The 25,594-nt window shown below is 41.7% G+C and overlaps 1 protein-coding gene across 10 annotated transcripts in view; it reads right to left on the bottom strand.

Moving 5' to 3' along the window:
* The window catches only part of SRGAP2 (SLIT-ROBO Rho GTPase activating protein 2), a 255,006-nt gene that overhangs the window by 71,412 nt on the left and 158,000 nt on the right, over positions 1-25,594 (bottom strand). For all 10 annotated transcript variants that reach the window (XM_033198076.1, XM_033198071.1, XM_033198073.1 and 7 more), the window contains exon 5: positions 6,704-6,766. In XM_033198076.1, coding sequence (XP_033053967.1) covers positions 6,704-6,766 — 63 coding nt within the window. The remainder of the gene's footprint in view (positions 1-6,703; positions 6,767-25,594) is intronic.

Genomic DNA, 25,594 nt, shown 5'->3' with positions numbered 1-25,594 from the left:
ATATTAGAGTCTAAATTATGTCTCATTTTGAATGCAGAATGTTTTAAATTAGCTTCACCTTTTTCTGAACCTAACACTACTTCCCATAAATTTTACCAGGATAATACTCTTCATATTTTCTATACAGAAGAAATAATATTTAACAACCAATGGCATTTAAAAGCCTTTCTAAGTAATTGAAACAGACCCCCAGCTTTCCAGGTTAACTAAGAAGTGGAAAAGAGGCATCTGTTATCCCAGATGAAGAAGTGTAGATAGGAGGCTTCTTTTTTTTTTATTTTTCCACCTGAATCTGACCATGGGATTCAAAAGCTCAGTGAGCAGTTACAAAAGTGCGTGCTTTTTTTCTTTTTTAAAGTGATTTCCTATTTCATGAAGGTGCATGATAAAGAGAAAACGCTATGAATAAACATGAGATAAAAAAGAGGTCAAAGAATAGCGCTACGAAGTCAACAAATGAAGTAATAAAAATCAACAATTTACAATGTTCCTTTACCCTAAAAAACTTAAAGAACTTTCGTGTTAAAAGAGAGTAAAACACTACTTTGCCTAAGAAACTATACATTCTTCAGGGTAAGCTCTACTTCTTTTGTGTTTTCTGCTCACAATGGAGAAATATGTCATATACACAATGGTGGTTTTACAAAGTGGTTGCCCAAATGACTGCATGACACAATCTCTCTTCTGGGTAAATACTGGAGAAGATGTATTAGTGCCTTTCAGCTCAAGAAAAAACTGAGGTACCCAGAAGCTGAAGCCAAAACAACTGAAAAAACAGGAAAGTCAAGACAAGACTCAGAAATTTATATAGATATAGATATATGTATACATATTAAATATATGTTTATAAATATATATTTATAGTCAAGATAGACTTAGAGAAAGTCAAGATAGGACTTATATATAGCTATATACATATACATATGTAAATATATGTATATCTATATATCTATGTCTTAGACATACAGCTACACATATATGTATATATAGATGGGTATACATATAGATATACATACTTCTATCTATATATAGATAGTGAGGCAAATTCAAACTATAGAGAAAAATTGAAAAGTCTACATTCTCAGTTCTGTGAGGAACATTCTACTTTGAAAAACTAAACACTGAAGTCATGTATTTAGCTCTGCTCCCTCTGACAGCCACATTAAAATAATAGGGAAAAAAAGGTTCTAAAATTATTATCATTTAGGTATAAATTGAGAAAAACAAAAAGAATGGAAGCAGAAGCTGAAAAGCAGGCAGGCGAGCAGTAACTGATCTACTTGAGTCCTAAACCAAAACTAGAGTAAACCAGGAAGCAGCCAGATTGATATCACAGAAGCCCGAAGAGAAATAAGTAGCAGTGGGATGAAGGGAGAGCTAAACACAAAATAAGCTATTGAAAATCTGAGAACGGTGAGATCCCAAGATCCCCTCTCCCACTGTAGCGGAATACTAGATGAGAGGTTTATTCTGTTAGAGAGGGTCCATGGACTACAAGATATAAGGTTCAGCAGAGGATAGGGGGATAATGAACTTCAACAGGAGGATTAGCTGAAGTCTACGTTAAATTTTGAGATGGTCCAGGCCTCTTGACAACTCAGCCCCCAGACATGAGTAGGACATCAAAAGTGTGATCTCTTGGCAATCTGACCATCCAAGATAAGAGACCTAGAAATACTAAAGTTGGGGCTTCCATAAGGACACAGCCCAGTTAGAACAACCTACTGTGAAGGCCACAGCTGACACAGAATCTTTTAGTGCCTCACTTTAAAGTGTGAACAGGCAGCTAAGGATGACCAGGCATTTAAAGGAAATGTCTAATATGAAAGACCAAAACCAAAACTAGCAATTCAGAAGAAATATTATACAACAAGAAGAAAAGTTTGAAAACAATATATCCATAATAGCCCTGGAGAGATAAATGAGAAATAAAGTGATACTGCATCATGAAACAAAAGTTTGATGCAACAAAAAAGGGAACATGTAGAGAACAAGAAAAGAGTTCTTGGCAATTAAGATTCAACTCAAGTATCTCTTCAAGGAGCCTGACTTCATCCCTGTCCTCTGTGAAGACATGTAAATGAGTTCTTGTCACTTCATTTTCCACTTGATGCTTTACTTTTCTGTCTCTCCCAATTAAAACTAAACGCCTTGAGGTTGGAAACATCCTATTTGTTCTTGTCTCCCTAGTGCCTAGTGCCAGGGTCAAATAGGCAAGCAGAGTTGAGGGACTATTAAGTGCCATGTTTCAAGGGAACAGGTGTTAATACCAGTCTGAGGTAGCTCTGCCAGCACACAGCTGCTGCTCCAAACCAAGGGGATATATATTTAGGGGGAGTATAGAAGCATAAGGCCTCTGGGATAACAACAGCCCCAGAGTGTCCTAAAGCCTCTTCTTTCTCAATTCTAGAGCTTCCTTGACTCTTCATACTCAGGCAATCCACACTGGCTTCAGTGCCTCCATGTATGCTCCTTCCTGTGGGGGTTTGCTGGGTTTTTCCAGACATGACCTCTGAGTACAACGGAGGCAAAGAATCCCAGAGTTCTTTGGGAAGCAGTGTGTTCTGACTTCAAAGGCATTCCCGGTGCATCAGTCAGAAAATGAAAACCATTTATGCCATGGTTTACATACTAGCCAGCTCATTATCGGGGGAAAAACACGTGGAGAAGAATGCTTGCTAGGATTGCTCTCTGAATAGCAGCTGTGGGAAGCAGGCCCCGGCACAGAATGCCAAGTCAGGGAAATCAAAGGCACTTCAAGCAGAAAAGAGGAAGGTGCAGAGGGGCAGCTGGCCACTTCCAGTGGTATTCTGGGCCCCCTGCCCAAACGCATCTTTATTTGGGAACACCTGGGTCCTGCTCTGTGGATCATCAAGGTTCAAAGGTACTAAAATTACCAACCCTTGGATAACTAGTCCCCTAAAAAAGGGTATTAACAGGTATTAGGGGCAGATGTGAAGAAGAGCACTGAAAAAACTGGATGGGTTTCTTATATGCTTGGTTTCCTTTTTCCAAGGATCCCAAATAACTTCTATTACCTACAATGTCATTGAAACGAGAGGCCCTTCCCTGCCTTCCTGACAAGAAATTCTCCCTTGTTCTCTTCTTGACTCCTCAAGAGTGTGCACACAGCAAGCAGCTTCCCAAAGCTAGCATGTAACAGTCCCAGCTTCCCACCTGATAAAACCACTCTCCCGTGCAAGGTGATCAATTAACCTTTTTTAACCTAGAACTTTTCCAGTTTCAGCACTGACAATTTTATGTCCCAGGAAACTCTTCAGTACTAGGTAAAGAGGGACAGTTAGTCACCATAATCCCATGGTGCCTTATTCAGACCAGTCCTAAACTTATCTTAATCTCCAGAAGAAAAAAGTCTATTCTCTGAACTTTCTTTTTTCTTTCTTTCTTTTTTTTTTTTTTTGAGACAGAGTCTCACTCTGTCCCCCAGGCTGGAGGGCAGTGGTGCAATCTTGGCTCACTGCAAGCTCCGCCTCCCGGGTTCACGCCATTCTCCTGCCTCAGCCTCCCGAGTAGCTGGGACTATAGGGGCCCGCCACCACGCCCAGCTAACTTTTTAAATATTTTTAGTAGAGATGGGATTTCACCGTGTTAGCCAGGATGGTCTCGATCTCCTGACCTCGTGATCCACCCACCTCAGCCTCCCAAAGTGCTGGGATTACAGGCGTCAGCAACTGTGCCAGGCCTCTTTTTTCTTTTTTGAGATAGAGTCTCACCCTGTTGCCCAGGCTGGAGTACAGTGGTAAGCTCTCGGTTCACTGCAACCTCTGCCTCCCGGGTTCAAGTGATTCTCCTGCCTCAGCCTCCCAAGTAGCTGGGATTACAGACGCCCGCCACCAGGCCCAGCTAATTTTTGTATTTTTAGTAGACACCGGGTTTCGCCATGTTGGCCAAGCTGGTCTTGAACTCCTGACCTCAGGTAATCTGCCTGCCTTGGCCTCCCAAAGTGCTGGGATTACAGGTGTGAGCCACTGCGCCTGGCTACTCTGTGAACTTCCTTCTCTCTCTCCTCTCTCTCTCTCTCTTTCTCTCTCTCTCTCTCCCCCTCCTGGGTTCACGCCATTCTCCTGCCTCAGCCTCACCAGTAGCTGGGACTACAGGCGCCCGCCACCATGCCCGGCTAATTTTTTTTGTATTTTTAGTAGAGACGGGGTTTCACCATGTTAGCCAGGATGGTCTCGATCTCCTGACCTCATGATCCACCTGCCTCAGCCTCCTAAAGTGCTGGGATTAGAGGCACGAGCCCGGCTCAATGAACTTTCTAATGGCCTAGAGAATCTGGAAACCTATTTGATCCTTAGCTATAGTCTAATATTTCAGGAAGTATAACTCACTCAACTACTCCACCCCCTAGGATATAGAAATACCAGTGCATGGAGAATATGCAGACACCAAGGTCACAGAGGTTTGGGGTATCCCTCAAGTTCATACAGCTAGTAGTCAAGACAGGGTAGAATCTAGCTTGCTTAATTCAGGAGACTCTAGTCACTAGACCAGTATTTCTCAATTTTGGTATATTGGCATTGTGGGTCAGATAATTCTTTTTTGTGGGGGCTGCCCTGTGCACTGTAGGATTTTAGCTGCATCCCTGGCCTCTAGATCATTAGATGCCAGTAGCACCTTCTACTCCTCCAGCTGTAACAATCAAAAATGTCTGCAGACATTGCCAAATGTCCCCTTGGGGTAAAACTCCCTCTGCTTAAAACTCCATTTGGACCAGAATGTTTTGACTTCTCTGAAACTTTCTAGTGCCTCTACTCTTTTTTCCCTCTTTTCCATTGCCTACTAGAGGAAAACATCACATTTTAATTTTGGCCTTTGACAGATTATGAAAGTGTACTCCAGCTCACCTTATGACAGGGGATACCACACTCAGGCAACTCTCAGTTTGAACATCAATGGGAAGATGTTATGTTCTACGTTGACTGCGGCCTCACAATGGCCAGTAAAGTAGTTGGCCAATATTGGGCTGTCTTAAGTCTGCAGTCAGAGGTAGCAGCTCGGCCCTCTGCAGACCAGAGAAATAAGTTTCAAGGTTTTCTTCATCACTCAAACACAGCTTACGCCCTTTCACTTATTTTTTTCTTAAAGCACAGCATATGAAGAGATATAAGACCCTGGGTAAAAGCTAACAGATCCTTAGACATTAGTCTTCTTCTGCTGCCTTGAGTCCCACTAAAGAAGTGGCAAGGTTTGTTGGTTATCCAAACTACTCCTTCCCAGAAACAGCTGCAAATAGTAGAGGGTCAAGATGCTTTCAGGAAAATGAAAGAATTTATATAATGACTACATGTGTCATTTTCTATCTTAGGGAATTCTCTGCCAGGAGAAAGGAGTGATAGCTCTTCTTGGTGCTTAGAAAATGCTCTAAAAGAGCAGAAGTAAAGCATTAAAAAGACAAGGTTCAGGAAACCCATCCAGTCTGAAAATGGTTCACATCGATGTGTTTCTATTTTTTAAAACTCTTAACTTCATTTGAGAGAAATGAAAACTTGGGAGCTGAACCAAAGGTACCATCTATCTACGCTTGGCCTCAGAGCAGAAGAGTCACAGAGTAGAAATTCAAAACAAACTGAACACCACTGGAGATAAGTCAGATGACTACTCTACCCTCTTTACTTGCTTAACAGTTGCTATGACAAAATAATCACACCTAGGTTTCTGGATTAGCAACATCTGATCCCAAATGCCTGTCATGCATGTCACCACTGCCTGTTCTGTGAATTAAAAAAAAAAAAAAAAAAGAAAGAAAGGAAAGGAAGAAACGAAAAGAAAAGAAAAATGCAGCAAATAAGCAAGTAAACATTAGAAATCAGTATCACCTTCAAACAGGATGGAGAAATGCTGGAGAATGACACAGTAGGCTGGCACATCCAAGCTGGAGAAGGGGCCCCTGAAAGGCATTAGCTGTACAACTTAAGTATTCCCTGTATAACAACAGGAATTTCCTTGGTGTGTATGTGTGTGAGTGTGTGTTTGTTTTCATTATAATTAGAAAAACATGGCTGGGGAACCACCACCACCACCACCACCTCTCTGCGCATGAATTAACACGCACCAGCCACAGGCATCATGTGCCTGAAGCGCCAGTCATCTCAGAACAGATTGTGTTCTCTTCTCTAAGCCCGCAGCCTGCCTCGTCACTGAGGTTTGGCTTTATAAAACTCCAGGAAGCCAGTGCAAAGCTCTCTCTGCCCGAACTGGTCCCTCTTGTTGGGGGAATTTAGGACTCTGTGCTGCCCTCTAGAGCATTTGTTCTAGTCTCAAATCTGTAGATCAATCCACGATCTGATGCAAAACCTAGAACAATAAAGCCTTTCCAACAGGCACATATTAATAGTGCAATGCAGGCTACGTTCCTTGCCGTTAGGTTCTGTTTGCTGCTAATGGGGTCCATTGTGCCAATGACCTAGACTCTGGCTTGTCTCTAGCAATTATGCCCCAAATAAAGCCAGGGTGAGCTTGCACAGCTGAGGAGAAAACTTATTTTGAGGAAGTATTTTTTGACTCATTCTGTTTTGAAAAGACGAGTGTGAAAAAAGAGATGGGTGGGGTCACCCCCAGTGGGGACCATGCACTTGTCCTCAACCTCAGTTCAGTTCTGTTGCTGACGTACTATGGCTGCAAGCTGCCAAATGCTGCTTCCCTCTGCTTATTAAAGAGTCAAGCAACCCATCTGATTTACCGAGTAGAGCTCGTTCAAGACCTTCATCAAATCATCTTGGAGCTGCTGGCCGACTTCTTTACTCTGCAAGGAAAGAGGAATGAAGGTTAATTGGGAAACAGAAGAGAGAGGAGGGAGCAACGAAGGCAAAAGCCGCACTGGCTCTACAAATAACCCAGACTCAATTAAGGCCCATTATTTAACCCAGCAAATCAGATAACCACTCCAATCAGACCCAATTATGGTCAGATTACTCAAAGAGTTTTAATAAAATGAAATGTGCCCTTTCTATAGCCCAGCAAAGGCAACTGCATGGAGGGAAAAAGGGTGGTAGCCTTTGATTTTTCTATTGGTCCCCGAAGAGCAGGACTGAAAGCCACATCCTACCTAGCAACTGTTGTTAGGTGGAACACGGTTTCTCAGATACTTGCAGTCAAGCATTCCAGAAGATTTCAAAGGAAAATAAGATGTGTAATGGGATGAAATAGGAAAAAGTATATAAACATCCAGGGGCTTCAAAGTCCCTAATTAAATAGAAAACTCCAAGCAGGATGGAACTACATTTCTTACTTGCTTTATTTCTACCCGAAACTCACCAGGCAGTGAGCGGTATCTCAATATTGACTGCCTGCGAGATTAGCTGTTACTAGATGCTGAAAATCTATGTTAAAGGGTCTCCAACTAATTAATCTTGAGCAGTGATGGCTCCTGGGTTCTTTGCTGCTGCCACCCAGGGCTGACAACTAGCTACATAGAGCAGTAGAAATAAAGAATAGGGCTGGGCACGGTGGTTCACACCTGTAATCACAGCACTTTGAGAGGCCGAGGTGGGTGGATCACCTGAGGTCGGGAATTTGAGACCAGCCTGGCCAACAGAGTGAAACCCCGTTTCTACTAAAAATACAAAAATTAGCCAGGCGTGATGGCACATGCTTGTAATCCCAGCTACTCAGGAGGCTGAGGCAGGGGAATCACTTGAACCCAGGAGGCGGAGGTTGCAAGGAGCCGAGATTGTGCCATTGCACTCCAGCCTGGGCGATAAGAGTGAGACTCTGTCTCAAAAAAAAAAAAAAAAAGGAAAGAAACAATGAGGAAGCAGGAAGGAAATTGTCACAACTTCTATACTAAGTGTTATATGCCAAACCTAAGAGGGCTAAAACTGATTGGCAGCATGGGTCATTGAGAGGGAAACCCCTTGTTTTATCTTGTGCCAGCTCCTTCTAGATCTTCCCTACTAGAAATTTGGATATCAAAATGCCATCCTAACAGAAGTTGTAATACTGTCTCCCATCCCTCCCACCATGGCTGCTAGCTCCCAGGCAAAAAAAGGAAGGTCTTTCATGTCAGATACACAATCATTTAAAATCTTGCTTTTCTTTTTCAATATATCTCTACTTAAAAAATACTTTTTTTCTGATTACAAAATTAATATATGTTTATTATAATAAGGAAACTAGAAAACCTCAAAAAAGAAAACAAAAGTAACTCTTAAATGCCTACCACTAAGAAATCATCACTCTAAGGGTTGTTATGTATTTTTCTAATCTTCTCTATTTTTACAAAACTGGGATTGCATTATAAATCCTGTTTTGTAACTTATTCACTTAAACATATGTTGTAAACATTTCCACGTGTATTATTCTTCTATAGCATTATAATACATTATATTGATGCAGCTCCCATTCTTGGACATGTACTTCGCTTCTAAATTTTTGTGATAAAAAATGCCATATCACATTACTTTGTATACGATCTAATGCACACACCTTTCATTATTTTCTCCTAGAAATAACATTGCTGGGTCAAAGACTACCATTTATATCACTAAAATGCCTTTGAGAAAAACGGTACCAATTTAAAATAACACCAATAGCATATATGAATGTTTATTTCACATTTTATTGCCTTGACAATTTGATGTGGTATCCTCCTGTAATTTGCAGTCCTTTGATTCTAGTGAGCCCGAGCATTTTTAAAAATGTTTATCAGTCATTTTCATTTTTATAATCTGCCATTTTCCTATTAAGGTGTTCTCTGCCCATTTTTTCTATTAAGGTATTCATTATGGAAAATAACCTATGTGTGGCCTCTGTCATGAGTAGGTATGAATTTTTACATCTGATAGTGGGGAAAGGGGTGGAAGGAGCCCTAAATTTGCAATCATAACATTCTCTTTCTATTCCTGGCTCCTGCATTACCAAAGAGATAACTCTGGACAACCTGGTTAACCTCTTTGCCCTCTGTTTTCCCTTCTATAAAATGAAAAGCTTCAGCTAAAACATTTCTAAGGTCTTTTCCAACCTCTGCCATTCTATGATTCTACATGATCTTCTGCCTGGCTTCTAGAGTCCATATTAGCTTCAAACATCACTCCCTTTAGTGTACGGCTGGTTGGCTTAGAAGATGATGAGCAAGTTCTCCTAGGGGACCCAGATGCTCTACAAAATGGACGGGTTCAGGAGCATCTTGCCAGTCTTAAATTTACCATTCCCAGGGTCTCTCATCCAATGACCTCAACTGCTGGAAGAAGTCACAAGAAGGAATGCCTTTCATCTGTGATCTCACATACCAGCCTCTCCTTTCCATTGAGAGGAAAGCTGAGCTCCACTGAAACAACAGAGGCCCAAGGAGGTGAAGTGAGGCAACATGACTCACTCCGAGCCCCAGAGTCAGCAACAGGGTCAGGAAGTGACCATGAGTATCACTTCCCACTGCCCTGCCCTCCTGCCTCCGGGCCAGCTCCCCCTGCCAGCCTCCTATCGTTCGTTTCTTAACTCCTCCTTCTGTTTGAATGGCAGAGGTTAAAGGAGAAAGCTCCTGTTCCTCTACGCTGTTGCTTACCCATGACTTAAATAACCTAGCCCCAGAGTGGGGGATGGGGGAAGAAGAGGAGGGAAAAGTGTAACCAAAAAAAAAGCAATTAAGCCCAGGCAGATGTTTCCTTTCATGTACTGATTAGTTGGGAGGACCACTCAGCGATTATCCCTGTTTATTTGAACAGGCTGCTGAAGTGATCTGACTTACCACTCCCTCTGGCTGAGGGTTGGGCTGGGAATACATGTGTAGCAAGCCCACTTAAAATGTACAATACAGCCTCTAGCAATCAGGAGAAATTCTGACACTAGGCCAGAGGCAGGAAATTGCCAGTGTCTCTCCTTTCACAGATGATAAAAGGCTATTCGTTCTCTGTTTCAGAAACCTTAACTGTGTGCCTTTGGGGGAAAGCGCCGCCCCAGGAAGGGCTTCCGTGCTGGCCACTGCAGCAGGGTTGACAGAGCTGGTTAGCCACAAGGGGGCCCCACCCAAAGACAAGGGGGACATTTATTCCTGGGAACAACAAAACCTGATGAGGCCGAGTACATGACAATGAAGACTGTAGAGCTTTTCTGTTCTCTATAAAAAGGCAAGGGGTTTCTAGAAGAAAAAGAGAATTTACAGAGCAGTCTTTGTGTACTAACATACAGCCTGCATCTCTTTTCTTTAAAATTTCTTGGAAGAGAATGAGTCATCTAAACATTGCAGGAAACCAAATAGAAGTTGGGGGAAAAAATTACTTTGGACAAAGTTTTTCTCTTAAATGTTTGCATAGTAATCTTTGCCTGGAAAAAAAAAAAAGAGCCTAAATTTAGAATAGAGATGTGGCAAAGTTAACAATGCTGGTTCTATGGGATGGGAAGTGTGATGGTGCACCCAGGCTGGGATCTCTTATTTTGAAACTCACCACAACCGTTTGGCCAGAGTGTGTTTCACGGGGCGTCCACTCTGACTGCTGCCAAGGAGGGGCTGATCAGAAGACAATGAGATTGCAACAGCTCCTACCAGTTTTATGCTGACAAAATGGGTAGGAAAGCTTCGTTTTCCAACAGATAACAGCATTGGAAACAGAACTGAAACGCAGTGTCATTTCATCTCCCCAAGACAAGACTGTAATGTTCCAAAGCCTCCTTGCTCACAGAAAGGATGTAACAGCAGATACGTACGGAAACATGAGAATCCTAAGCATCTAGGATGCCTGGCAACTGGGCTGGTCACTCTTCCTTGGACCTCTTTAAATCAGCACGTTTCCTAAGCTTGGATGGGTTTGTCTTTCAGCGTTTCCCAAAGAACACCAATTATGAAAGAGATTTCAGACCTGTTCTCAACAGGGAGGTTACTTGTTACCAATTCTGTAGTATTTAGATCAGCACTCGTGTGCTTTCCAAGCTGGGGGTGGGACTGTTGTTTATTGGTTATCTACATCTCAAAGCTGTATTTTTTGACAGGCACAAAATTACCTCCTATTTGTATGAAAGAAGAAGAAAAAGAGGAAGGCATGTCTCTGCCATGTGCCAAGAGCTAATTTCAGCCCCATCCCAAGGCTGAGCCTGTCAGCAGGTAGGAACAGTAGGGTCAATTAGTTCTCTGCCATTTAGCCTGTATCAGCAGTTTTCCAAAAAAGAATCTAGTTTTCAAGGGCACATATCTCCCCCAGAACCACTAGTATCCCCTCCCCACCCTAAAGATTGTTCAGAGACCAACTGTTAAAAAAAAAATCCAGTTTAAAACTGAATTTATGTTACAGATTTCAGAGGAAAGGAACACGACCCTGTATTAAGCTCTGGCAGCAGAAGCACCACCATACATAAGGTGGTAGTTTCAGAAGCATTCACTCACCACTTTAAAGAGGCCACGTTTCAGGAGCTGGTGCTTTGCCTGAAATGCTTTTGGTGGGGAGGAGAGCGCTAAAAGGAATGACTGTTTGGTAGCAAGGCCAGTGCTAGGTGATGGTGGGCACTGTGTCTGGTCCTCTCCCTCACCTAACTTGGACCACCAAAATAGGTGGTACAGTGTGAGGCTGTATGCCGGTGTGAGGCTGTATGCCAAGGCTCTGGCGGTTCAAGGGGTGATGATCCAGCAGGTCAGAGCTGAGAAATGACTTCTAGATTTCCCCTCCACCACACTACCTGCATATGCAAGCAGAGCTCTTGCTATTCAGCATTCATTCATTGGTTAGGATACCACGAGTTGGCTCTGAGAAAGATTGAACTCCAGCTAGGAACTTAAACTATGTGAAGCCCAAGGATGTATAAAACACAAATATACTTAATTGCAAAACTTTTATAGAGAGGTAGGCTAGGAGATGCCACAATAGGGACACCAGAGGTGCTTTTGCCTTCCGAAGATAGGTAGAGTAGGGTGTTAAAAAAAATACATTTTTTATTGCAATACAGCATAATATGTGTCTATAATAAAAGTACTCATGTGTCCAGAGTTGGTTCCTTCTGGTGGGTTCTTGGTCTCGCTGACTTCAAGAATTAAGCTGTGGACCTTGACAGTGAGTGTTACAGCTCTTAAGAGTGCTGACTGGTGCATTTACAATCCTTTAGCTAGACACAGAGAGCTGATTGGTGTGTTTTTACAGAGTGCTGATTGGTACATTTACAATCCTCTAGCTAGACAGGAAAGTTCTCCAAGTCCCCACTCGACCCAGGAAGTCCAGCTGGCTTCACCTTTCACTTATGTGCTGTCCATTATGATATTTCCTATTCTTTTATCTTATTTTTTTCTTCCCTTTCTTTCTTTTTAGATACAAGGTCTTCCTCTTTTGCCCAGGCTAGAATGCAGTGGCATGATCATAGCTCACTGCAGCCTTGAACTCTTGGGCTCAAATGTCATGTGATCCTCCTCCCTCAGCCTCCCATGCAGCTGGGACGACAGATGTGTACCACCACGCTGGCTAAAATTTTAAATTTTTGTAGAGATGGGGTCTCACTGAGTTTGCTCAGGCTGGTCTCAAACTCCTGGCCTCAAACAATCCTCCTGCCTCATCTTCCCAAGTAGCTGGTAAAAGCATGCTTGGCTAATTTTTTAAAAAATTGTTTTTAGAGATGGGGTCTCGTGATGTTGCCCAGGCTGATCTCAAACTCCTGGCCTAAAGACTCCCCCACCTCAGCTTCTTAAAGAGTAGCTGGGATTATATTCTCAAGCGACTGTGCCTGGCCTTCTCTATTTTTTTATGTCGGTCATAACTCACTAAATTTATTTTACAACTCATTAATGAGTCATTATACACAGGTTTAAAAAGACTGGATACATACAAAAGTCTGTACTTGAGGAATTAATAAAGAAAATAGTGGTTTAGGGACTGGAGCCCACTGACTTATTTAGAAAGGAGCTAAAATAACTTGCCTTCTTGAAGTGGCTGATCAGATGTTTCAAAACAGGTTCAATTATTGAATGCTGGCAAGGGAGAAATGGCTGGATTTTAGGGAGTGAGCAGTAAAGAGTCCATGAGCAAATATTTATAGAACATCTATTAAGTGTCAGGCACTTGTGTTCTGAATGCAAAACAGAAAGTTTAAAAGTTTACAATCTGTTGAGAAAGATGGACATTAATCTAACGTCTGAGCCCATCAGAATGCAATTCTTCCAATCTCAAAGGTATTACTAGAAATGGAATATCTTAAGTTAGTTTTTTAGTTTAAGATCAATTTTTTTTCCTGTCCCAGCCAAGAGGTTTCCACACCATAACCTAACTCCACAGAAAGCTAGATATTGAATCCAGCTTGCCAGAAAAGAAAAATCTGATTTCAAAAAATCCAGCTATTACATAGTAAATTCTTTGAGTTTGCCTTTCTAAGTTACTAATGGTTATTTCAGGTTATAATGATCCAGCTTCAGTATTAGTGACTCCCAAAGCAGTCACATTCCATTTTTAAAGAATCCCTTGAGCTTGTAAGCACCATAAAAAATAATCTCACCAGAAGCTCCTTCACTCAGGAGTTAATGGATATAAACCATCCTAGTGACAAAAGTTATATTTTAAAAGAAAATGTCAGAAACTTGACATAGTCTAAGGTCCAATACCTGTTTCAGGGTTCCTCTTCTGGAATATAAATAATTTTTGAATTTGATTCCTGTTTAATTATCTGAAAAACTTAGTCCAAAAAAATCTCAAAGCAACTACAATATGAAACCATCTAAAGCGAATGGAAGAGATAGGTTTTAACTTTTTAAGCATTTTTCTGAATCCTCTGTGGTACCCAGCCCACTGCTTTGTGCATAGTGGCCATAAAATAGTAAGTTGCTGAATCAGTGAGGTCAAAATTTAAATACTATGCTTTCACATAATGGCAAGAACTAAACAATATAGCTGCATTTCATCATATAAATTATTAAAAGTGGAAACTCCATCAGAGGTTAGCCACAATGAGCTCCCTTTGGTTATGGTTCACCAATGAGCCCTAAAAGTTGAAATAACTTTTCCAGGGTCAGTAGCCTATCAGGAACTACATGCAGTATTAAAGGAGAGCTGAACACGCAGGCTCTGGAGCAGGAATTAAATCCTACTTCTACTCCCCAACTGATGACCTTGGGTAAATTATATTTAAATACTCTATGCTTCAGCTTCCACATCTGTAAAACAGGATAATAAGAGTAGTGAGATAATCCACATAAAGTGCTTTAAACAGAATCTAGCCTGTTCAATAAATGTTGGCTAACATTAATATTAGAATCCAGCCCCCTCAACACTCACTTGAGTGTTCTTTCCGCAGCACTATGCTGCCTCCTTACGTACTCTCAAACACGTTAAAGATGCTATGTGGAATTGTGAAGGTCCTGGAAACTACTTCCCAGGTAGGACTGTAGCTGAATCCCTCCAATGGGCTCTGTGGGCCCGAAGGGAAGAAGGTTCTCTGTTCTTCCTTACGCCTGCTGTTGCATAATCTTTTTCCTCCCCAGTTTCAGTAAGAACTAAATGACTCTGTAAGAAATAATTCAGCTTTCCTGAGGAAAGAAAACAAAAAACAAAACTCCCCAAACAAAACAAAGAAAGATGATAAAAAATGCTTAGCAGAAAGGAAGAAATGATGAAGGTAGGGGTGGAAGAATGAAAATAAGGAGGATACAATTACCTTCTATTCCTCCAGATAGATTAAACAGAAAAGATCCTTCTCGACTGTACAACTAGGAAATGGTTAGACTGTGGGCATAAAGGAAACATCCAAAGGTAGGAGTTCCCACTACCTAGGTCACAGAATACCAAAATCATCCATCAAGTTCTGGTTCAGTGAAATCCAGGACCCCTCTCCTCTAGGACAGAAATGGCTTTCTGAAAGCCATTTCCTTAAGGCTTTTCCAGAAGCTCTGGAATGTGTGAGCAATAACACTTGATAACCCACAAGTAATGCTAGTGGCCCTGGGAGAAAATCCATTCCTTGGCATGACGTGAACTCCATGGACTCAGCTCCTACCCTCTGTGAATGCTCACTAACAAAGCTCACTTTGGTCTCTGACCAAAGTCTCTTGTCAGGGACAGGCATACTCGGGACAAGGGTGGGAGTTTAGGGGAGTTCAGGGTGGGGTCAGGAAGAGGCTAAAGGCCCTCTGCTCTCCCAGTCTGAAACACAGTCCTATAACAATCTGAATGTTCTTCCATGGTTGTTCCAATCTCTTTGAATTACCTATCCTAATACTAAGAAAATAAGCTCAAAACAACATCTCTTAAAATAAAACAGACAATCAAATCTAAGCTTTCATTTCTTAAACTACCACTGTGATCTTTGTCTTGGCAAATTTCCATCTTTTACTCTTTTTGGATAATGATTTGGGTGGGGGTGTAATGTCTTCAGGCCCTGATCTCTCATGCCAAACCATTTCTTGAGATCATTCTTTTTTTTTTGAGACGGAGCCTCGCTCTGCCGCCCAGGCTGGAGTGCAGTGGCCGGATGTCAGCTCACTGCAAGCTCCGCCTCCCGGGTTCATGCCATTCTCCTGCCTCAGCCTCCCGAGTAGCTGGGACTACAGGCGCCCACCACGTCGCCCGGCTAGTTTTTTTGTATTTTTAGTAGAGACGGGGTTTCACCGTGTTAGCCAGGATGGTCTCGATCTCCTGACCTCGTGATCTGCCCGTCTCGGCCTCCCAAAGTGCTGGGATTACAGGCTTGAGCCACCGCACCCGGCCGAGATCATTCTTAAGATGAGTGATCACTCCATTTCCCAAGCAGGACAGTAAAAGCACAGAGTAGAAATGGTATCTAGGTGACTGTGGGTATTCTTGAGTAGACTGGGACATAAGGGACAAAAGACACAAAAGCAAACAGGCAACATGAGAGCACAAATCTCTCAGCAGCTGTAAAATGAACGAAGGAGGAAAAGCAATCAATGGCTTGGAACTGGGAGAGAAGGGGGGAAAAAAGAGCCAGAATGATAAGGTACTTGAAAACATATGCCCTCCTACAATAAGGAAATCTAGGAGCTGGGGGATGGGAAGAATGCCTGTATGGCTCCCAGATGGCTTGGCCAGGAGGAGGCTGGAAGAACAGGAGTTAATAGAGCTCATCTGAAAGTTGGCAGTGTGAATGCCAAGACAAGGAGGGCAGCCTGGTAGGAAGTAAAACAGTCAGCAGCACTCATACAGGAAATGCCTGGGGCACTGGGAAAATCGCTGATTAAATACTTTTAAGAAAGAGGAACCCAGCAGCAAAGCCTTTAGAATCAAGAGAGGAAGAAGCTCTGGAGGGTTATGAAGATAGCATTTTCTTGACACCTCAGGTGCCAGGGTTGGACCTAAGAGGAGCACAAAGCCAACTTTGGGAGACCGAGTAAAGCCCTTTACTGACAGCAATTAGAATGCATTGCCTAGGGACTGGGATGAAGATCTGAGCCTGGATCAGCTACGGTGGTGGTTTGCAGCCTCTTGTCCTTGTCTACAGTAAACACATGGGTAGCCATTCCCATTAGTCATGGCCTACATACAGTTGAAAAAAGAAAAATCAATATTCTTGGGGGAGGATACCTTCCCTCTTGGCCAGTACCCCACTCCCACTGAAAAATCAATGAATTGTGAGAAAAAGAAGGTACAGACTTTGGAACTGGAGATTTCCAGTCTCCAGCTCTAATTTCTCCCCTAAGCTCTTTGATTTTTCCTCCCCATTTCAGGTTTAAGTTTATAAATGTTCCATGTACACTTGAAAAGAATGTGTATCTACCCGCAGTTGTCAGGCACAGTATCCATGTATGTCATTTAGGTCAAGTTTGTTGTTTTTCAACTCTTCTGTATTTTTACTGACTTTTTTGGTCTAGTTGTTTAATCATTCACTGAGACAGGTGTGTTAAATCTCTCATTGGGGTTGATGATTTATCTAGTTCCCATTTTAATTCTGTCCCATTTGATTTACATATTTTAAGGCTATGTTATTAAGTATATATTTCCTCCTGGAACCTTAGTCTTTATTAGGAAATGTCTCTCTCTCTTTTGTTTTCTTGAGACGGAGTCTCGCTCTATCACTAGGCTGGAGTGCAGTAGTGCCATCTAGGCTCACTGCAACCTCCGCCTCCCGGGTTCAAGTGATTCCCCTGCCTCAGCCTCCCAAGTAGCTGGGACTACAGGTGTGCACCACCACATCCAGATAATTTTTTGTATTTTAGTAGAGATGGGGTTTCACCATTTTGGCTGGGATGATCTCGAACTCCTAACCTCAAGTGATCTGCCCACCTTGGCCTCTGAAAGTGCTGGGATTACAGGAGTGAGCCACCATGCCCAGCCTGGGAATGTCTCTATTTATAACTAAAAATACTTTTGGCATTAAAATCTACCTGGACCACCTGGGCACAGTGGCTCAGGCCTGTAATCCCAGCACCTTTTGAGGCCCAGGTGGGCAGATCACTTGAGGCCAGGAGTCTGAGACCAGCTGGGCTGACATGGTGAAACGCAGTTTCTACTAAAAATACAAAAATTAGTTGGGCATGTGCACACCTGTAATCCCAGTTATCTGGGAGGCTGAGGCAGGAGACTCGCTTGAACCCGGTAGGCAGAGGTTGCAGCGAGCTGAGATGGCACCACTGCCCTCCAGCCTGGGTGACAGAGGAAGACTCGTAAAAAAAAAAAGGAAAGAGGCCGGGCGCGGTGGCTCAAGCCTGTAATCCCAGCACTTTGGGAGGCCGAGACGGGCGGATCACGAGGTCAGGAGATCGAGACCATCCTGGCGAACACAGTGAAACCCCGTCTCTACTAAAAAAAAATACAAAAAACTAGCCGGGCGAGGTGGCGGGCGCCTGTAGTCCCAGCTTCTCGGGAGGCTGAGGCAGGAGAATGGCGTAAACCCGGGAGGCGGAGCTTGCAGTGAGCTGACATCCGGCCACTGCACTCCAGCCTGGGCGACAGAGCGAGACTCCGTCTCAACAAAAAAAAAAAAAAAAAAAAAAAAAAAGGAAAGAAAGAAAGAGAGAAAGAAGGGAGAGGGAAAGAAGGAGAGGGAGAGAGAGGGAGAGAGAAGGAGAGAGAGGGAGAGGGGGAGAGAGAGGGAGACAGACAGAAGGAAAGAAAGAAAAGAAAGAAAGGAAAGAGAGAGAGAGAAAGAGAGAAAGAGAAAAAGAGAGAGAGAGAGAAAGAAAGAAAGAAGGAAAGAAAGAAAGAAAGAGAAAGAAAGAAAGAAAGAAAGAATCTACCTGGTCTGATTTTATTGTAGCTATCTTTTCCTATCACTTTGCTTTAAATCTTTCTTTATCCTTATACTTAAAGTGTATCTGTTCTCTTACAAGCAACATACACTCCAGTTTTACTTTCTAAAAATCTGTCTTTAATTTGCATGAGTCAATTTACACCTTATATTATGGTTTAAACCTACCAACTTGCTAATTGCTTTCTATTTGTCCTGCCTCTTCTATGTTCCTTCTATGTTCCCCTTTCCTCTCCTTTTCTACCTTCTTTTTTTCTTCCATTCAGAAAATTCACTCTTGTTGGCATACAGTTCTATGTGCTTTGGCAAATGCACAGAGTTGTCTAACCATCACCACAATTAAGACACAGAACAGTTCCATCACCCACCAAAAACCTCTTGTATCCTGCACCTTTGTAGTCAAACTCTCCTCTACCCTTAACCACTGGAAGCCATTGATCTGTTCTGTATCTCTATAGTTTTTCCCTCACCAGAATTTTTCTTTCCTTGAATTATTTTTTTATTAATTGAATTTGTCCCTCTCTTAGATTGGTAGAGATACTATTCTTTGAGTGGTTACCAAAAATTACATGTATCCTTGAATTGCCAACATCTAATACAAATTACCACTTTTACCACTTTTTGAAAATATCTTTAAACCCATTTCCCTACACCCACCCAGACACAGATTCTATTGTTGATTTCATTGTTGCCATTTATATTAATTTTATACATATTTAAAACCCCACAGGGTTGGCCTGGTGTGGCTCTTGCTTGTAACCCCAGCACTTTGGAAGGCAGGAGGATCACTTGAAGCCAGGAGTTCAAGATCAGCCTGGGCAACAGATAGACCCTCTCTCTACAAAATAATAATAATAATAATAATAAGCCAGGCATGGTGGCACATACCACTTATCCAAGCTGTTATACTTGGGAGGCTGAGGTGGGAGGATCATTTGAGCCCAGGAGTTCAAGGCTGTAGTGAGCTATAATTGTGCCACTGCAGTCCAGGCTGGGCAACAGAGCAAGACTCCATCCCTCCCACCCACACATCTAAAAAAGAAAAACCCCACAGATGATTATTAGTGTTGTTTTTAACAGTGATTATTCATTTTGATCTATATATATTTTTTCTTTTCTTTTCTTTTCTTTTGTTTTTTTTTTTTGAGATGGAGTCTCACTCTGTCACCCAGGTTGAAGTGCAGTGGCGTGATCTGGGCTCACTGCAAGCTCCACCTCCCGGGTTCACGCCATTCTCCTGCCTCAGCCTCCCAAGTAGCTGGGACTACAGGTGCCCGCCACTATGTCTGGCTAATTTTTTTGTATTTTTAGTAGAGACGGGGTTTCACCATGTTAGCCAAGATGGTCTCGATCTCCTGATCTCACGATCTGCCCGTCTCGGCCTCCCAAGTGCTGGGATTACAGGTGTGAGCCACTACACCTGGCTGATCTATATTCTTACATATAGTTTTTGTTGCTCCTCATTCTTCTTTACTGCATTTCTAAGATTCTATTTGGGATCATTTTCCTCCTGCCTAAACACTGCCATTTAGTATTTCTTTTAGTGCAAGTCTGCTGGCGATATATTTTCTCATATTTTTCTTGTCTGAAAACATCTTTAGCTCACCTTCATTTTTGAAGGGTATTCCTTTCTACACTTTCATTCCACTGTCATCTGCCTTCTATTGTTTTTGTTCAGAAGTCAGCTGTCAACCATGCTGTTGCTCCACTGAAGATAATAAATCTTTTTTACCTCTAGCTGTTTGTATTTTGTTTGTATTTCTCCTATTTGGGGATCATAATGCTTCTGTTTGTGGCTTGAAGTCTTTTCTAGTTTAGGGAAATTCACAGCCATTATCTCTTCAAATACTGCTTCTATCCCATTCTCTTTGTTCTCTTCTTCTGAGACTTCAAGTAGAAGCATGTTAGGCCTACTCACCCTATCCCATAAGTCTCTTATGTTCTTTTCTGTATTTTCCATCCGCTTATCTTTCTGAGCTTCAGTATTGTTTTCTGACCTTTCAGTTCATTATTTATTCAGCACCGTCTAATCTGCTACTTGATCTACACATTGAGCTCTTTCGGTTACTGCATTTTTTGTACCAAAAGTTGTTTATTTTTTAAATTATTGAATGTAATTCACACACTGTACAATTCATCACTTCAAGGTACACAATTCAGTGGCTGTTAGTATTTTTGCAAGGTTGTACAACCACCACCACCATCTAAGTTCCGAACATTTCATCATGCCAAAAGAAAACTCAAACCTGTTAGTAGTCACTCCCCATCTCTCCTTCCCCCAGCTCCTAGCAACCACTAATCTACTTTCTGTCTCTAGAGAGTTGCATACTCTGGAAATTTACTACAAATGGAATCATATAATATGTGGCCTTTTATGTTTAGCTTCTTTCACTTACAATGTTTTCAGGGTTCATCCATATTGTAGCATGTATCAGCACTTCCTTCTTCTTTATGACTAAGTACTACTCCATTGTACGGACATGACACATTTTGTTTAAATTATATAGGTATGCCATACTTTGTTTAAGTTTGTTTCATAAATCACTTCATTAACATTTGGGCTGCTTCTACTTTTTGGTTATTTTGAATAATGCTGTTATGAACATTTGTGTACAAGTTCTTGTGTGAGCGTATGTTTTCAATTCTCTTGGGTATACACCTAGATGTGGAATTGCTGGGTCAAAGGGTAACTCTATGCTTAAGTTTCTAAGGAATTTTCAGTTTTCCACAGCATCTGCACCATTTCACAATCTCACCAGCAAAGTATGAGGGTTCTGATTCCTCCACACCCTCTCCGAAACTCTTCTTTCCTTTTATTTCTTTCTTTTTAAAATTATAGCTATCCTAGTGGGTGTGAAGTGGTATTTCACGGTGGTTTTGATTTGCAGTACCCCAATAAATAACAGTGTCAAAAATGTGCTTGTTGGCCATTTGTGTATCTTCTGTGGAGAAATGCCTATTGAAGTCTTTTGTCCATTTTTAAACTGGACTGGCCATCTTTCTGTTGCTGAGTTATAAGAATTCTTTATATATTCTGAAAATTAGACCCTGATGAGATATATGATTTGAAAATGCCTTTTCTCATTCTATAGCTGTCTTTTCATTTTCTTGAGAGTGTCCTCTGAAGCACAGAAGTTTTTGACTTCGATGAAGTTCAATTTATTTATTTTTTCTTTTGTTGCTTGTGCGTTGGTGTCATATCTAAGAAATCACTGCCTAATCCAAGGTCACGAAGACTTATACCTATATTTTCTAAGAGTTTTATAGTTTTGGCTCTTGCATTTATGTCTTTGATCCATTTTGAGTTAATTCTTTTTTTTTTATTATTTCCAGGTTTGTTCTTATAATTTAATTTCATAAACATATTAAACACAGTTAATTTAAAGTTTGCATCTGTTAACACCATTACTAGTATCTCCTGTGGGTCTAGCTTTTTCTCTTAGCTTTTGGTCACAGTTCTTATTTCCTCATAGGCCTAATTATTTATAACTGAGTGCCAAACATCATAATGAAAAATGATGAGTGATGTATTAGGTCTAGTATGATAGTGTCGTTCCATAGTATCTTCCTGTAGAGAGGATTTAAATTTGTTTCTAGCCACTGGCTATCCTAAATCACCTTAATCCAATTTGAGGTTAAGATAATTTGAAGCTAGGCTTCAGTCTCTGTGAAACTGCCTTAGTCTATTTCTGGCTTATCCTTACTTCTTAATTGTATCCCTTTGGTGTCTCAAAGCCTGGGGAATTTTACCAAGGCTACCCCTCCTGGGCCTTAAATTCCCATATTTGTCCTGCTAGCCCTACAAGTCTATTAAACACACCCATGAAGCAAAAGGATCGGTCTGAATTTTCTTCTAGAAAAGATGCCATTTCTAGAAGCACAACTCTAAGTTTAAATTTTGAAAACAGATTATCTTATGTTTATTTGTAGCCATCACCAGGCCCAGTGCAATTCTGGAAACCTAGTAAGAATGGATATGCTTTGTTTGATACAATGAACAGATACTGGTGATAGTGAAGGCTTGCCACACTTATGTTTTAAGTTGTTCATTTCCCAGGACATGGTAACCAAAGCATTCTGGTAAAACAAGAGAGAAGCAAGCCTGAGGTTTTAAATTTGGTTTCACATTACTTCCTTAGGGACTTTTCAAAAACCACACTCCATCAAACAGAAAAAGGAGGCTAAATCTACCTCAAATAAAGGGCATCTCTGAAATTAGCTGAGTGATTAAGAATCCAGATACTAATCTCTGAGATCCTCTGGTGAACACCAAAAGGAGGAAGTCTACAAGAAATTCTAAAAATTGGCACATATAAAAGCTCTGTATGGGGCCATCTGGGGTCTGAGAAAGATCTGGGCATCCAGTTCCTGAGCATATGTGAAAATGTCAGCTTCACCAGCCACCTCAGCAGAAAAAAATGTAAAGAAGTAATCACTGACTTCAAATTCTCTTTCCAATAAGTGGCCATACGCTGTTCATTTCTCCTTCATGATATGTCTGGCATCTGTCTCCTTTTCATTCCTCCTGTCACTGCTACAACATCTCAGGCTCTTATTGCCCTGTCCTGGAATTAGAGGCCCAGTCTTTTGGAAACAGCAGCAATATTTTATCATTTTCCTATGAGGAGATCTTCCATCATTCCCTAGCACTCTCAGAATGAAGTTCAAACTCCTTAGTCTGGCATTCGAGGCTCTTTTCGGCTTTGTTTCAGCTGCTCTCCTCATTAACACTTTGATTTAGCCAAACTATTTTTACTCACCACCCTCTGAAGAGTCCTCACACATTCCTGTGCTCTCCTTCATCCTGAAGCCTGTTCTTCCATATGGAATATCCTTTGACTCCAGCTCCCCCTCTGTGCTCACAAACTCTGTACTTTTTCATCTTTAATTACTAAAATCATTTTCATTCACTAAAACCCCAGTTCAAATTTCATCTCTCTACATCTCTCTGCACAAAAAGCACTTAGTACTTACAGATGCTAAAGCTTAGAGAGGTCAAACAATTTGTTCATGAGAACAACTACTAATTAGTGAAGTTGGAATTGAACTCATAAACTCCTTCAATGCTATTTTGTCCTATCTGTATTCTCCTAATCTTATACAATACCTTGCATATAGTAAGCAACTAATAATTATTGAGCAAAGATGGGGGAAGAAAGGTCATAAATTTTCACTGCAAGAAAGATATAATACAAAATAATATTCTTGATATATCAGTTTTTAAATTCCTCAGATATATACTGCTGAAAAGGTTGTGATTCCATCTGTTAAAAAGAGAATCATATAAGCAGAGCTATAAAAATGAGCTGCTAGAATATTCTGGTTAAAGGAAAGAAATCTAAAACTTAATCAGCTTTTAAATCCATTTGCTACATTGGGATTGTTGGCAGTTCAAAGGGCAAATGGCAAAAGCATGTCTCACCAAGCACCCTGGCCACAGTGCAGATGGAACTCAGCCAAGGGGTTACCCAGTTAGAAAGCATTACTGCTTTCCCACTGACCCGGGCAGTCCTGTGGAAGCCTTCAACAGCCCATGTATTCTTTGCTTTGGTCTTGGGACTTAAGGATAAATGAGATGAGGATGGTGGATAAATGACAAGGGTAGGCACTGTCTTGGGGGCACTGCTACTCATTCTTGCCCTACAGAGTTCAGGCAACAGTCTTCTTGGGGAGCCCCAAGGAAGGGTGTGGAAAGAGGCTGAAGACAATGAGTGCTTTCAGGAGTCCCCTTAATACCCAAAGAAGCAAGGAGCAGAGCAAAGGTTCAAACACTCAGGGGAAAGGAAACCACTTCTTGATCCCTTCCAAACACAAGGACCATGATCAAAGAATTGCTTGCTATAGTTATAGCAGAAAGAAAGCAACAACAGGCCTTCCTGCATTCCTGCCTTTCCATGCCAGGGTGTCCTCTCCCCATGATCGTCCCCACCCCCCAAATCCTAGGGACAATTGCGCTGTGTCTCTGGCATGTGTGGAGCTGCAGGTCACGGCCATATTTAACGAGAACATTCATTCTCCACAGGCGCTACAGGGCTCCTCAAAACACCCTTTGTGTCACTGTGCCTTTCTCTCCACCCCCCTTGACGCTAATTTAATCAAGATGTCCTTCTAGCTTGTAGATGGGGTGGACTCGTCAGTTCCGCATTCCTCCTGGCCTTAGGGCTTTGCAGCCAAATATGTAGAGTTGAAACCAGCAAGTTGAGGAGATGGGGTCAGGGTCTCCAAGCCAGAGCATGCAGACCTTCTGGGTAAACCCTAGGCATAAAGAGTGTACTAGGTCTGCGGTATGTTTTTATAGTTTTTAGTTAACCCTAAATATTCTGGAGGAGTTGAGAAATATTTTCTTAGGCAAGTATGTACACATTTAGAAGCATTTTTTTTTTAAAGCAAGAAAAAAGACACAATTTTATCTCTATATTTTTGGACTCATCACTACTGTTTCTAGAATGCAGAACTAGAAAACAGAGCTCCTTGTCACAAATATGCCTGTCCTTTTTCTCCTAGTCTGCACTCTCCATAATTTTGCAAAATCTGAAAACTTCAGTTCTTTCCCAAGAACCAGATTTTAATTCAGATTTGCCTTCCTTAGCTGTTTCTCTAGACCACAGTCAGCATCCAGAAGAGAATGTCAAAACTGTGGTAGGGATTTTAACCAATAAGAAAAATAGAGAAATAAACCATCTAGAACCCTGGGTCCCCACCCGGGTTACCTGATTCCTGGTCTAATGTTCATTTCCTATGCTGTGGTAGCTCCCAAAGAGGGCATCACTGCTCATCAGTACCCCCACCCCGCCCTGAGTTGATTTGTGGATGCCAAGCCAAACATTTGAAGCGTGAGTATTATGGGCCAGAAGGAGTCAAATGCATTTGAGAAGGGCATGAGGCAGGCCCAGGGAACTCAGACAATCTATCTTAGGAGCTGATTTGAATGTGTGTTGAAATTCCTCTGTCAACCACAGATCCAACTGTCATGACCTCCTGCCTGGGACATGTAACCATTCCTTCCATCATCTGCCTGCCAGTTTAATCGGCTCACATCAGCAGTGGCAGAAATATATTCAAAGGGCTATTGTTTCATGACCCACGAGGGCATTTTCAGAAACCCAGTAAGACTCCAGAATATAAGAGGGGTGTACCCTCTATAGATTTTGGAGCAAAAAGCTGAACTCCCTATCCTTAACTCTTTCTCCTCTTGCCTAGGTCAAGTAGACCATTGACCTGGGGTCAGGACCAACCCTAAGTTCTTAGACCAATTTCAAAGTTATCTTTAAGTAATTTTATAAACCAAATTAAACTCCCAGTCATAAAAAACTGAAAGGCTTTTTCCAGTTCCCTTACAGAGCTATACTGCAAAAATTCACCACCCTCAAATCAACAAACATATCTCGTTGTTTCTTAAAGTAAGAACTGAGCCACTTCCCTTTTCCCCTCTATCTTTTTGCTGGCTTGCCTATTTTCTCTCTTTCTCTGG

This window comes from Trachypithecus francoisi, unplaced genomic scaffold (genome assembly GCF_009764315.1).
Source record: "Trachypithecus francoisi isolate TF-2019V2 unplaced genomic scaffold, Tfra_2.0 Lachesis_group5, whole genome shotgun sequence".
Taxonomy (NCBI): domain Eukaryota; kingdom Metazoa; phylum Chordata; class Mammalia; order Primates; family Cercopithecidae; genus Trachypithecus; species Trachypithecus francoisi.
Note: the sequence above shows the minus strand (reverse complement) of the source record. Positions and strands in the feature narration are given on the sequence as shown.